This window comes from Telmatherina bonti (assembly GCF_933228915.1).
Source record: "Telmatherina bonti genome assembly, chromosome: 2".
Classification (NCBI taxonomy): domain Eukaryota; kingdom Metazoa; phylum Chordata; class Actinopteri; order Atheriniformes; family Telmatherinidae; genus Telmatherina; species Telmatherina bonti.
This window is the reverse complement of record NC_136620.1, coordinates 21419898-21435356: the sequence shown is the minus strand read 5'-3', so window position 1 is coordinate 21435356 and position 15459 is coordinate 21419898. Positions and strand designations below refer to the sequence as shown.

Genomic DNA, 15459 nt, shown 5'->3' with positions numbered 1-15459 from the left:
GAGAAAGAAAGGAGGTTTAATTCACTTTGAACACTGTATGGTTGTGGGTACCAGATATGCTGGCTTTAGTATTTATTGTTGAAAGCACAGCCTCCAGTCCCTTCTCTTGAAGAGGGGGCCTAGCACCCCTGCCTGCTAGTCCAGAGGAGCTGTCGTTGCCCATACAATTCTGCAGAGGGAACCAAGTCCGAACTTCGGGCTGATCTGGCTCACTCCCAAAGATGGGTTTGTGGGATTGAGCTGGTCAGTTGGTGGACCAGAACCTCCTCAAAGTTGTCCGGAAATAGTTTTCCATGGCATCTTTGGACTTTTACTGAGGTTTTGTCCTCAGCAACCATCAAGGCTGCTTTCTGCTTAGCCTGCTGATTGCTCCATAGGACTCCTTCAGCTGGATGTCATCTTTCACCTCCAGTGAGTTTTGGTTTTACTGCCACAAGCAATGACAAACTCACAATCACTTCTCCAGTTGTCTCCCTCAACATTGGAGGCAGAAAAACATAGTCCACTTGAATTCAGTCTCCATCATCTTAACAGGGACATCATTGTAGTTCTTCTGGTGGTGCAAGCTGAAGCTCTCTGACAGGAGATTCTTCCAGACATTTCCATCAGACAGTCACACCTTTAGGCTTGCCAGGTCTGAGTGTCATCCAGCCCCACCATCTGAATCAAGTCACCACCAGGTCGGGATTCAGTTGGTTGCTCCGCTCTCCTCTTCTCTCAAGTGTCCATGACATGTGGCCGCAAGTCCAATGACACAAAGTAAATCACCATCTCTGGCCTAGAGTCTCTCGGTGCCAAGAGCACTCTGTTGCCTGAACATGGTGTTCGTCAAGGATTGTCTTGACAAACACCGATTTTTTTTTTTTTCCCCTCTCAATGACACCCTAAAACATGGGTTTTAATGTCTCTGTCCATGTGAGCATTGAAGTCCCCCAGTAGAACATAAAGACTCAATAAAGGGAGGGTGCTCCAGATGTTGTGGTCTAAGGCCCCAAAAATGTCAAATTTGATTTTTTACCAATGCAGTGATGTACCTGCCTCTCGCAAAAAACATCCAAATAGAAATACATACACTGACTCCTCCCACCCAAGCGCCTGAATTTATCATCTCACTACGGCACACACTCCTCCATGCAGCAGCGTTTAGCAGTCCAGCTCTCAAGGGATTAACACTTCAGCACAGTCAGTCGTGGGATTTTCCCACACCACCTCCCACACCGAGTTACACTTTGTGTCAGTCACGCTGTGCTGCATTACAGGCTCTCCGCCAGGTCCAAACACACTCCCAGATATAGTCAGGATTTGCCAAATGCGGAGAAACAGTGGTGTGTTAGTGCACTGGATGGAGGCGAGGGGCCCTCATGTTTGCTGAAAGCTAATCTTTTCTTTTAAAATTAATTTTATTTTGAAAGCCTGTGTTAGGAGTTGGAATTCACACACACCCACACACACTACCTGCAAACCGCGACGTCTGGCACAGACAGATGACATAAAGCTTAAGACAGTAATGAGGCATTGCCTGACTAATGTAGACCGTAATTATACACACACATGCTGATCTAGAGCTGGTTGTTCAGGGCTGGTGGGGTAATAAAAATTTCACTAAAGGCAATTCTATACAGGCCTGTATCTGTCTGTGTGCCCCTGCAGGTATCTGTCCAACTGTTTTTATTTACTCTGCTGTTTGCCAACAAGAAAAGCTCTGTAGTAATGCAAAACATGAACACAATTTTTAGTTTACTTGACTTGATGTATCTAAATTCATCTGAAGCATTATTGGCTGTTTCAGTAAATATGTTTCATTAGCTGCCTGGGTTCATGCCATGCAGACCACTGTTGCAAGACTCTACAGGAAAGCCAACAAATAAAAGGATAGCAGGCTGAAACGTTCATAATCCAGTCGGTCTGATTGTTTCCACCTGTCTTTGTAAAATAATATTCTCATCTGCTCTGTCCAAGGAGGAAAACAAACACCAAACTACTTCCTTAAGAAGAGAGAAGAGACACCACTAATGAAATCCATTGCATTTAATTTTAGCAAAATTTCCCTTACGCAGCCTGCACGATATTTTAACTCTTTCTCTGCCTGAAACCTTTCATCCTCCTGCTCCTTCCTCTTTTTCTCACCTCATTCCACCTCTCCCATGGTTCCTTCTTCTCTCCATTTTTCTGTAAGCCTGTCCTCCCCCACGCCCCTCACTGCCTTTTCCTTAATCTGCCTCTTTACTCCCCCTCCATCCTCCCCTTCTCCCCGCTGACAGTGGTGGAGGGCCTGTTGACAGTCCTGTGCAGTGGAAGGAGGCTTTTATTGGGCCTGTGTGTTCAGTCCTTCCTGAGGCCAATGGGATCCAGATGTGGTGCAGGAGAGCAGTGACAGCAGCCATTTATGGAGATATTGAGAATGTGTGTGAGTGTGTGAAAAATATGTGAGTTTTCCTTCGTACCAGTGAGCTCTTCTGAACACGTGTACACGTGAACTCAGCAGAGAACTTGACAGAAGGTTGCAAGCTTAGGATAGGAGTGTTTATTAGCTGGATTTATTTTTATTAGATTGAAGTAATGGCTTGTGGTCAAAAACGTATCGGCTTCCCACAAATCTTTGTAAGAAGGGGTTTTGCAAGTCGTTCTGATTCTACTGACATTTGTCTGTTTGGATAGACTAGAAACAAAAAAACATCTAAAGGCAAATTTCAGTCCACTTCTCTTTATTGTTCTAGGGAGGAAAATGTTGACTCTGAGGATGGCTCATAGTCTAAAATTAATTTTTTCCCAAAGCTTAATATGTTTTTAAGGAAAAAGGACTTTCAGTAAGTGTTTCCATGGCAGCGGTTTGCTGACCTTGGAGAGCCAGTGTTGCTAGGAGACATATGGTCATCTCAGTGATGTCTGCATGTCTTGATATGTGATTAACCTCATCTTAGTCAGGGTCACCTCCAAAATGATGATGTCATATGCAGTCTTTTTTTTAAAAGTCATTGAAAACAAAAATATTTTTTTTCTTTTCCTTTTTAGTACTTGTCAAAAAATGAAAGCTTTGTTTGCTTTTTGTTTCGCTGTTCAAATAACTCAAAATCTATTTGAGCTGGCTTTTTAATTCTTTTATTGAACATTTACTGTTAAACAAAGAAAAAAAAGCTGCAAGTGCATTAAAGCAGGTTCTCTTGATGCTTGTGAAGCGTTCAGCCCTGCCAGGACTAGGGATGTCATGGTTACTTAAATTCACAAATAATCAGAGTATTAAAAGGCACGATTAATTATTCTAAGCTTTTCCTCAATATTATCACTTTAAATTAAAGATCATATCGCAAACATACCAGCATGTCCGCGCATAAAAGGAAAACTAAGTTATGTGATTAAATCAGATGGGTCATCCAACTGTCATCCTCTAAAATTTAAGGCTTGAAAATGGTCAGAATCTTATCAAATAAGGAAGATAAAGTGTTTTGGTTTTTTTTGTTTTTTGGTTTGCAAATGTGACAAGGCACCTATATGGCCAAAATCAGCATCACTTACTGTGATAATGCAAAATTCAGGTTTTTAATATGGCAATAGTACTAACTTTGTTTACGTGTTAATGCAAAAAAATTAAAAAAAATAAATAAAAAATTACATATTTGTTCATTCCTTTGACACCCCCAATTAAAATGTACACATCAATAAGGATTTTTTTTTTTAAAATCAGATTTTACACATTTATAATATTGGGAAAATATTTATGCACATAATAATCAAAAACTGTGATTATTTCTTTTAAAAAAAATCGTACTAACAAAATCTGGAATTGTACGGCTCCCAAAAACGGAAACAAGGAAGGTTTTAACTTAAATCTATTAACAAGCTCAGAAAATCTATATCTGAATATATAAGAAAGATATGTCCAAAGTATGCCAAGCACTCTATCAGCTGTCTTTTCGGGCTGTTGGGAGAACAAGCCACGTACTCCTGATCAAGTTTAAAAGATTCTGCCCTCAAACTGCTGTCAAACACCACAAAATGCCAGAAGTAGACCCTTCACACTGTCTACCATAAAAAGTGAGTCCCAGTCCACAAGCTTATATCACTGAAATGTGTGCAACAAATAAAGCTGTTTTTAAATCTTTGTTTTGCTAATAGGCTTCAGCAAATTCATTTCAAGGCACTTTTACAGCACTTTACAGATATAGCAAAATCTGACCCTGACAGAGACTTTTTTTCTCCATATTAACACATTGGCTGATCCCAATGGGTGCTGCTTTTCATTCATGTTCCAGCACCTGCAGAGTCAATGACGCTCCTGCATATTGCAGTAGTGTATGTGTGTGTTAGTGTGTGTACAAGCTCTGCATAATTAAGTGCATAATGGTTATGAATAGCATGTACTACAATGATATTTCAATTAATATGTTGTGGTGTTTCTGAAATGCCACAAATTGACAATGGTTTTAAAAGAGCTGCACAAACACATGTTAAACAGTGATTTATTTACTAGTTTGCTGAAATCATGAATGTAAGATGTTGTGGTAGTGGTCTTTTTCATTTTCCATCTCTTCCTGCAGCTTTTTTTTTTGTGATCTGGTGCAATTGACAGTATGCCAAACTTTCTAACAATTAATTTGGCAAAATGATGTGTTAGTATTTGTCTCATTGTTTGGGCCAAATATTTGTTTAAAAAATCATAACAATAATTATAATAATAATGACAGACAAACTGAACCAGTGAACATGACATTTTACGAAAAGTGCAGCTTTGTAACTGTGGAGTCACCCAGATATGGACTGAATGGTAAATAACTCAGATTAAATTCTTTAAAATTCATTTGACGCCTGGATAAAAGGTCATGATCATTGTGAGTCATTTCAGGGTGGCGCGTGTTTCAGTAACTGCTGAAAGTTCTGCAAGGATGTGAGATAAATAGTAAGTTAACATTCAAATAGGAAATAAGCTAATGGTCTTTTAATAAGAGATCCAACAGCACTTGTGAGAGCTGTTGGATAGGAGAGGGGCTTGTTCCTCAGTGAGAAGAGTAAATGATATGTGCTTTTATGTTGATCTCCTAATGCCTCCAATGACACCAGGCAAAGTTGCTAGATTTGTTGTAATTGGTGTACCAGGCTTTTGTGCATTTCCAAATGATTCATGTTGTTGTCAACAAATGAATCTGCAATTAACTTGTTAATTTACAAATGCATTCATTTATTTAATTAACTATAATTCACCTCTTAAAGTCCCCCCTTTTAGTTTAATTTAAACAACATTTGACTGCTACACTCATCTGTGAAGTCTTCTTCAAACCTCATTATGGATCAATTTCTATAAATGACTGAAACTCTGAGACGAAAACACACAGGACAGAAAACGTCCTGAGAATGAGTCCAAGTGAATGAAGACAGTTTTACTAAGTGGAGTGATTCTAAATATTCATAGAGCTCAGATCCCATATAATTTGTTGACCTTAATAAAACTTACAAAGAATATTGGATCCATTTTAATCGAAAACGCCACTCAGAAATAACTGATGATGGTAGATTCAGCATGTTCAGCTGCATCTCTGTGATGGACATAGTTCTCAGCATGACAGGAGGCTTTCTGTCTTCACTTCCCTGGTTGAGTTTTAAAAGTTTAGGATTTCTGTTATATTTTGAGTTGTTTAAATTCACATATAATTTTATATGCGTTCTCTGCTAGTGGTAATGTTTCCACCTGCATGTGCATGTGTCCGTGTGTGGCATCGGGGTGGAACTGTCGTGTGGTCAGAAATCATATTGGAGAAATGAGAAGCGGTGAAGTAAATAAAATAAATAATGCCAGGCTCTTCAGCTTTTAGTGCAAGGGCAAAGTATAAACTTGTTGTGGATGAAACTTCAGTATTTTAAGCCACAAGTTGCATTGTGTCGTTAGGGAAGCCATTTATAAATCAGCTTTGCATCCTTGTTAGAATTTAAAGCAACTCATTCTCTGATGTCTTGCTCCATCATTCTCCATCCCATTAATTATGATTAATGATCATTAAAAATGATTAAACCATAAATCAAATAGCAACATTAGTCAGAAAAATGGCAATTACATTTTCTTTATCCATATTGTTCAGGCCCCATTTTAGCATCATCCTTCGTTTGAGTTTGGGGATTGGGTTTAGAACTGCAAAGATATGTGCTTTCTAAGTCAAAATAAATCCAAACACTTAAATATCATTCTACGAAATGTAAATGTATTTATTTAACAGCATTTATTCACCTTTTATTCACAATGAGGCTCCTTATTTAACTTGAACCCTTTTTCCTAATCTTACTTCCTTTTCTCCTCCCTTGGATCTTTTTTTCTAAGAGACAAGAACTCATCCCTTGTGTCCTAAGTAAAAGATAGAGGAGGAGCTGTAAAGGAGAGAGAATGACTGACTGGATGAAATCTTGGCATAAAGAGAGAACTGGGAGAAAATACAGTCGTTCTCAAAGACCAGATATAAAAAATTGCTTTGTGTTCTTCAATTAATCAAGGTCTAAAAAAATCATGTTGTGATACAGATGATGACCTGGAGTGTCATCAAACATGCATAGATTACAAGTGGTAGTTTAACAGAAACTACAGCATGCATGCTAATAAAATACAGCAGGAAGTTACCAGCTGTGGCTGTCAGTCATGTTGCTGTTGGACAAACCATCTGTCATCACACCTAAAGGTGTGAATATTAACAACTCAAGCTAAATCTTTGAAGCCCCAAACATTGTAATCAAGAAAAATCTAATCAGGACACTTTATTTAGCCAGGATTGACACCAAGCTGTTTATGGCCAACACCAGTCAGTCCATCGCATGCGAATACCCTGATTTTGGGTCATGGTGGTGTACAGATAGCGACATTCGTTTTTGCAGTTGCACAATGCTGTCATTTGTCACATGTTGTAGATGTTCCAGTTTTCTGCTATAAAGGGCAGAACTCTTCACAACTACCTGCTCCCATCTGTGTGATTCCAAGCATGAGTGCACAACTTGATGAAGGGCCATCTTTGGGCAACCCCAAACCGCACGTGCTCGCTGTTTTTTTTTTTTTCCCCTCTGCGTTCCCTGAAGCTGAGTTGCACCTGCAGAGGAATGCAGTGTGATGTCATCTTCCTGCATGCCCCATAGAGAAAATGCAGTCTTAAAAAATGTTTTAAAAAAATGAATCCCTAAGCCTGAAATCATTTTGAAAAGATTGTTGATGAGGTAATGCTCCTGCTCAACTACTGGAGATTCAGAGGATGGACATAAAACAAAAAATGAAATGATGGGATGAGGTCAAATTTAAGGAGTGAATGAGAATAACAGTAGTTTATAAAAAAAAACAAACAAACTTTGTTTATTTGTTATATTGTTTCAAAGACTGTCTTCTTAGACCTTTGTATATGTTGTACTCACAAGCACTGAAGTAAGTATGCTTCATTACAGGGAAGGATTAAAAAACAAATACAGTGCTTACAATGTTTTGCTTCTTACACCATATTGCTTAACACAGCATTTAGAGTTTTCTTGTGAAAAACCACAACTACTGTATATAACAGCTACTGATAACAGTACAAGAACTGAATGGAGGAATCCTACATAGGAAACTTTATGATTGTGCTTTCTCTGTTTTTAATCCCAATGAAGTAGAACTATGAAGGCAGGATAAATAAGCACAAAGAGAAACTAATTAATTTAAAAGGGCAAATGTAAACTACAAGCAGTCCAGTGCTCCTTTTATGGGGCATGGCTTTATTATGTTGTTGGACTTTGTGGAAAATACTTCTGATGTTTTGGAGACTTCTGGAGCAATTTTCTCCTGAAATTGAGAAAGGAAAAATATTCCCTCAATCTCACTGCTTCACATTTGTTTTGATTAAAAATCTTTCAGAGATTTTGTACTATTCCCTAATTGCATGGCAGATGAATCAAAAATGGTCTTTCTACTGGGACCTTTTCTGTTAAACCATCACAGTAATTAATCTGTCAAAAGCACAGTTGACTCCATGTTGCTTCTGCAAATCAGCAGTCTAACGTTGCTGTTAACTCCATCATTAAGATAACTCAATATATGTTATCTTAAATGAGACAGAATATGGGGTTAGTGTCTCTCACGGAGACTGATCTTAAGTGAACAGTGCATGTATATGTAAATTATGACATTTACTGTATCTACAACTAGATCTAAGCATCATGTCTCATGGACACACTGCATATAACTGCCTGGACGCCCACAAGTTCAATGAACAATGAAGTGTCTTATGTACGTTGGCTTTAAAAGAGAGGTAATGCTATGTGAACATCTACTTTTCAGCACTGAGATTACATTTTGAAAGTAAAAGAAAAAACACGTGAAAAAAATGTGATGTTCTAATAGCTTTGTCCAGTACATCTGTGCTACATTCACTGAAACAAACAAGCAAATGGAAGCTAATCCAGCAGGTTTTTGGCACATTTCCACTTTTATTTCATGAAGTAGGTCACCTAATAATGCAAGTATGTATGAGGAGACACTGCAGCGCACAGCTGCAGTGTCTCCTCTGTGCTCCTCTGTGCTATTGGAGAAAAAAACCAAGGAAGAATACGCCAGGTGATAAACATTAATGTTCAAGCCCCTTTTAGAAATTGCTGAAATGGAGGAAGGTCTTGACATGCTAATGAAGACACTAGTAGTTCCCATCATGTACTTTTCTGCTCAACAGTTAGCACATTACATCCTGCACCACTGCTTGCCTCCTCTGAGGCTGTGAACCTGGATTTTACCCCTACTGCTGAGGAGGCGACTGCCTAACGTAACGTGATGGCGTGGAAGAGCCTCTGGGGCCATCACAGTGCATAAGCATACATTAGCATAGTGTTAGTGTAGCATAGCGTAGTGTTATAAATTTCAGACTTATATATAGAGCCACAAGCACGTCATAGGATTAAACCTTCAGGTCAGCAGGTCTTACTTTACCTTTAATAAAAATGATGAGTTAAGCACATAGTTTTTAATATGTGAAAGTGGTGCAGAAAGGTTTTAGGCACATTTAAATTGCAATAATTTGGATACTATATTGTAAATGATATTAGCCAGTCCAGTATTAAAGGTCTAGTCTTATGAGAAAAACATATATATCCTCTCATCTGTTCTTTAACAAGCGTTTCTTCATGCTAAATGTACTGAATCGTTCCATGCAAATGCAAACCTTTTCCAACAGAAACATTCTCTAGTATGTTCATTTTTTATACAGCTTAATCCAGTTCTCCCATCCTGATGAAATCGTTGCACAGAATTTATAGACTTTTCCATTGTTATAATTTAACCCTGCAATTTGTCCGTGTCCAACACAGAGAAAGCGATTTTAACCAATAGAAAAGGTTGTTACGGCCGGTGGCCTGAAATCTCATCATCTCGTCAACTCCATAATCATTGTGTTGATTGGCTACACCTGGAATTCCTCTTGGCGCCGCCCTCAGAGTAAATTATGGTTGGTGATTGGTCGCTCACTCCTCCCCGCCGCCATCAAGCTTCAGCCGTGGTAGCTGTGTTTGGTTTGAACTTGGTGCCGCAGCTTGCCACTCTGACTCTGCCTGCGACAGAGCTTTGACTTTGAGTGTTGTCTACTGTATTCAGTAACTGTTGTTGGGTTTTGCTGCTGTTAGTGAATTCTCTGGTTTATGTTTTGTTGGTTGTTTGTAAAAACACCAAGAGTGCCTGCCCTCACTCTTGGCTGCTTGTTGTGGCCTGTGGGTCTAAAAAATAAATCTACTTTTGTATGCTAACTGGGTTTTTTCTTAATGTAATGTTGCTACCTGGACATCCTTCATCTGGGGTCTTAACGCAGAATGCAAGACAACCAGACCATCAACGCCAAATTGCAATATTTAGCAGATAGCTGGTCTCTAATTAATCCATTAACTTAATGTTTTTCATTTTGACGTTTATAAAGTCTATTTCTTGACTTCTTGGAAAATACAGCTGTGTTTTCCAATGCAATGCCTCTAAAGACCATCTCGAATCAGTATTGAAAAGTTGACCTATCTTCTAATGTAACAGTTCCATGGCAGCGTGGTTAGAGTTTGGTTCAGGCGTGTAATGGCTTTTAAGGTGGGGAAACATTGTGTGTTTTAAAACTGACTACTGTGTTTAGGCCAATGTGTCATTGTTTTCGCAGGTACAATTATTGTCAGGGAGGAAGCATGGTTTTATTAACACCTAGAAGTGCTAGTTCGATCACGTCTGTTTGTTTCCGGTTGTGATAAATACAACTGCTGAAAGATTTTGTCCCTGACTGTAAAAATGCTCTATGTTGCTTTGTGTCCTTGGTAAAGTGATGGCAGGGAATCAGAGGAAAGTGAAATGAGTAAAATAAAAAAAGAAAAACAACAATCCATGCTTTTTTTTTATTTAAAGAGCAATGACAATGAAACTGCACCCTTCTCCCTGACTAGGTTGTGTGGTATTTGTAGATCTTATTTATAGTTAAAGGCTTATTTTCAATTGATGATGCTTTAAGCAGCCTATAAAGTTAGTGAATCAAACACTGACTAATGAAATAAAAGGAGATGTCAGCCATTTCCTCTAAAGTCTTAAAAACATGGAGGTCGGAAATCTGCCTTGATGTTTTTCCACATGCAGATACTGTACAGAGTCAATGCACATGTGTGGGTTAGAAACTAACTAAACACAATTCTCTCCCTCACCTCTGCTCCATCCACATGTGGATGTGTTTTGCCCACACATATACACATGCACCCCCTTTCGCAGTGTGTGTTTTCCTGTGCTGTGGTCGCAGCAGGCGATGGCCGTGAAACAGAGTCCACCACTAAATCATCCAGACACTGCAGCTCTCTTCATTAATCTCTTTCAGACTGAGTGAATGCAGACAAACTCCACACACCACACAGCTTGTGTTCATGCACACATAACACACATGCAAACTTATACATATTTAGTGTCTGTCTTCTAATATCCATTGTCGCCACTCATTGTGTTTTCCATCAATACTGGCTTGATTGTTTCGTGCTCAAGTGCAATTATTTCAGGAAGTGGATTTCCCACTAAAAGTTCAAACTGGAAATATTTTGCCACAAAACGGCTCTTATATCCTGAAATTATGGAGGTTGAAAGCTATGTCATTATCATGTGAATTGTAGTTTCAATTTACATTTTGGATTGTGGCGGTCCAGTCTCGTGTCTCTGTGTGTCAGTCCAATATTATAAGTAAGACAGACAGATATTATGCCCTATGGGCGGGACAGAGGGGAAAAATGATCCATTTTGCAGAAGAACAAAAGGGAGGACTGCGTTTGGGATGTGATGGAGAAAAACATGGAGAGAGACATCAACCTCAACTCTTGTTTTGTGTTTTCTTTCTCCTTCTGGCTCTTTTTATCCCTGCTGTTGATCCTGAATGTGTGTCAGGTTGGCGATGTGTGTGTGTGTGTGTGTGTGTGTGTGGTGGGGTGTTTTAAATGAAACATCACTGAGATCAAAGCCTGAATCAGATTCAGGATTTTTTTCTACATTTATTAAACGTGTTATTCCCGAGCTGTTTAATTAACCCAACAGTCACCATCTATTATGCGGCGCCCACCTCTCTCTGAGCTTCTCCCCCAGCTGTCGTTCTGCTGGTTCTTACAGTACGCACCCATTCATCATAAATCCACAGTGCTGATTGCATCTGCTTGTTATTTCACCACTGCTGCTCTGAACTGTAACACTTCATGTGGAACTACATTCTTCTTCTCTAATGTCTCATACCAGTTTTTTTTTTCTTTTCAACTTGTTCCTCAGATATTCCTCTTAATTTCTCCTGTGTCTGGGTTCATTTCCATCTTGGGTTCTTTCTCTCTTCATCTTTTTCTCTGGATATTTTCCTTTTGTCTTTTCATCTAAATCCTTTGCCTTTGATCTCTTCTCATCTTTTGTTGACTTCTCTTCTTTGCTTCTCTTTCTTCACACAACTTTAATCTCTTCCAACAATGTATTTCCCCTTTCCTCCACCTTTTCCATATGTGCTCTTCTCTCTTCTTGTTGCTGCCCTTTTTCTCTACCTAACTAGCTCAGCCCAGCAGGGCCCATCAGGCTCCTAATACAAACCTGAATGAGTCCTCCAGGGGCCTGTAATGATGGGCTCCCTCTGTTCGCAGAAATGCCCACAGACTCCCAGAAGTAATGACTGTGTCTGTTTTCAGCTCTGCACTGTTTGCCTTCACAGGAATTTGGCAGTTTAGTTCATGGTTGACATGTCTGAGTGTGAGTTTAACCATGCGTTTGTGTATTTGTGTGTGTGTTTCTTACGACCCCCTCCCCACGCCTCCTGACCTCTGTTACATTGCTGTGATTTGTAGCCTTTCCATTCACTCCTAACACATTTTTTTTTACTTTAGTGCGGAGTTCAGGTTCCATCATGAGCCTTGCAAATGGAAGTTCAGTATCAGTGAGAACCTGCAGTCGGACACACTTAACCTGAACAGAAAAAGTGTAGAATTTTATCATCTGCTGGTCAGCTATGGGGAACAACATCTTCTTGTATCTAGAAACCATTATAAAATGCTTCTCTTTCTCTCCTTAGGCTTTTGGGAACGCTAAGACGGCACACAACAACAACTCCAGCCGCTTTGGGAAGTTCATCCAAGTCAACTATCAGGAGAGTGGCACTGTCAGGGGGTAAGAACCACACTCAGAGACACCCTGAAAAAACCCATTAAAAACACTCAGTCAACTTCAGTCAACACTATCCTTTCCAAATAAAAATGATATCAAGATTAGATAAATAAAACTTTTCCTACCTATTTGTATGATATAAATGTGTCACAAATATTGTCTTAAATAATAAAAATGTAATAAATTATTGAAAGAGGTGCAGTGAACACCTGAAGCACCTAACTGTTATAAAATCACCTTTTAAGGCCTATTCATATCAAGAAACTGTACTATGATGATAAACTATAAAAAATCTGGGTCTGAGCTAATCTGATATGGACTGGCCAAAGTGGAAAAGTGTGCTGCGGTCTGACAAATCCACATTTTTAATTCTTCTCGGAAATCATGGCTGTCATGTCTTCTGGGCCAAAAAGGAAAAGCAATATCTGGATTTTTATCAGTGCAAGTTTCAGAAGCCAGCATCTGTGGCGGTATGGGGATGTGTTAGTGCCCATGACATGGGTAACTTGCACCATTGATGTGGACTGGTCCACTCAGGTTTCCCGATTGAAAATGTGTTGGACATTACGACATTTAATTACAAAACTGAGACTTCAGACTGTCAAGCAACTGAAGTTGCACATTATACCAAACAGGAAAGAATTTCACCTACAATTAGTGTCCTCAGTTGCCGCTTCTTGATTGTTTTTAGTAGTAAATGTGATGAAAAACGGCTGAATTGGGGTTGTAAAAAATGGCCGGTGACTGTACTCTCTAGAAAAATAAAAAAACATTTAAAAACATTATTATTGTTCTCTTTGCATTTCTTGTATGAGTCATTTGATTTTATGGGTAATAATGGTTTCTTTAAAAGCAGCTTTAGTAACAGGTTGCCTCACTTTAAATAAAGATTTGGTTTTAATAGGAAAAAAAGGGAATTATTTTCCTGTGACACAGTTTTATGCCAACATAATCTCTTAATTCCCATCTCTTAAATTACGTTGACTGATGCAGAAAATATCATTTAAATCTTCCACACTTCTCAAACTCCTCTTGTCTTTACAGGCTTCTCAAATACAGAATCTTTTGATTTTAGTTTATAAGTTTTTTTTTTTCTTCCCATGCAGCAACAGGTCATTTAAATCCGTTTTGGGTCTTGTATACAACTGGCGCGTGCTCTCTGTTTACTGAATGTTTTCACTCAGCCGTGTGGATACTTACATCGTTATCGTTCTAATTATAGTAATTATTCTTGGTGTAGACGGCTCTTTCATATCAGATGATTTCTAGTCAGAACATCAGCAGCTCCCTGCGCAGATTCTTTTGACCTCGTGTCTGTTTATTTCCAGAGCGTACGTAGAAAAGTATCTGCTGGAGAAATCTCGTCTGGTGTACCAGGAGCACAATGAGAGGTGAGTGAAGAGAATAGCACAAAATATAATATCATCATTTTTCTTTTGTTTATTTATTATTTTCATTTTGTGGGTTAAACTCAGATGAGATTTGATTAATACCTTGTACTGATCATTTCATCATAGTTGCCAAACTATGAGCTGGTCATTATCATAAAGCTAATACATTCCACAGTCCTTCAAGATATAACATTTTCTCAAACATTAAAAAAATGAGCCTCAAATATGTTGATCATTTAATAAAAGACTAATATTAAATCCATACCTCTCATGTTAACTTTATAAGAAACTCGATACTAAAATAGTGTCCATTATTTCTGCAAACTTTGATTATCTGAAATTGTCTTCCATCCTTTCTGGGCATTTAATCCTTTTGACCCTGCTTAGGCTGAGGTTTGTGTTTCCCTTTGGTGACAGGCCCTGGTGGCCATGTTGATAGAGGTAGAAACTGAAGACAAGACCTCCAAAAATGCTCAGACCAGAAGAAGAAAGGTGAAGGGACAGGTCAGCTGATGATAAACTCCAAGCTATCTCCTGTAGATCCCTATCCCTCTATGGAAAGGCAGAAAAATATGAAAGGAAGGAACTATGTTGGCTTACAAATGATGTTGCTAAATTATTGATTGAGTTAGGTTGAATGTTGAGAGGAGTGGATATACTGTACATGGATAATGTATAAATTGGTCGTTCTTTACGGGCACCAATGCTGAAAGCATTAGGCTCACAACTATATACTACTGCCCACACAAAAGTAGTTTTAAAATGTCAGGAAAAGTGTGTCATGACTTTGACAGTAGAAAAGTTTTACAGTGTCATTTGCTTACACTTTGGGAACTTCCAGCTCAGGAATTATTTCACCAAGAGACATCATTCAAATTTAAAGTGGTCACAAAAGATAAAACTTTGACTGATTAAAAAAATTATTTTGATATTTTTAACAGTTTTGAAACAGTTGCCGGTTATGTTTTAGGAAAAGTCAGAAATAGGGCCGAAATCTTCTCCACTTCTAACAATATCCCTCTACAAGCATAAACTTCATTTTAAGTCTGCTTCTGATGAACCTCGGGTTCAAACAAACTAGGCCTTCCACATGTTGAGCAACGGTGCTCCCAGCATCAGAAAGTCTCCTTTTTCCCAGTAACCTCCATTGAATAGAAACTTGGTTTCTCAGACCCGAACACAATAATCATTTGTTTTTAATTCACTACTATTTACATATTGTTCATGAAATAAATTAAATTCATGTTATTCCACACATGCCTCTGCCTCTCAATGGTTCAAGATTTTCTTTTATTTGACTTTTTGTTCTTTTGAACCTCACTCGTCCACGAACTCTGACCTTCTGTCTTTCAGAATGCGTCAGCATTCACAGAAAAACTCTGTCATCGTAGCAACTCCAACAGGCCCTGTTGTCTGGGAAATGCCAACAAGCAGGCCAGGGGCTGTTGTGTGTGTGTG

At 38.8% G+C, this 15459-nt stretch overlaps 1 protein-coding gene across 6 annotated transcripts in view; it reads left to right on the top strand.

The window, feature by feature from the left end:
- Positions 1–15459, top strand: part of LOC306763738 (unconventional myosin-IXAa-like) — a 134135-nt gene that overhangs the window by 50879 nt on the left and 67797 nt on the right. For all 6 annotated transcript variants that reach the window (XM_079250631.1, XM_079250630.1, XM_079250629.1 and 3 more), the window contains exons 3-4: positions 12519–12613; positions 13939–14001. In XM_079250631.1, the coding sequence (XP_079106757.1) occupies positions 12519–12613; positions 13939–14001 (158 nt within the window). The remainder of the gene's footprint in view (positions 1–12518; positions 12614–13938; positions 14002–15459) is intronic.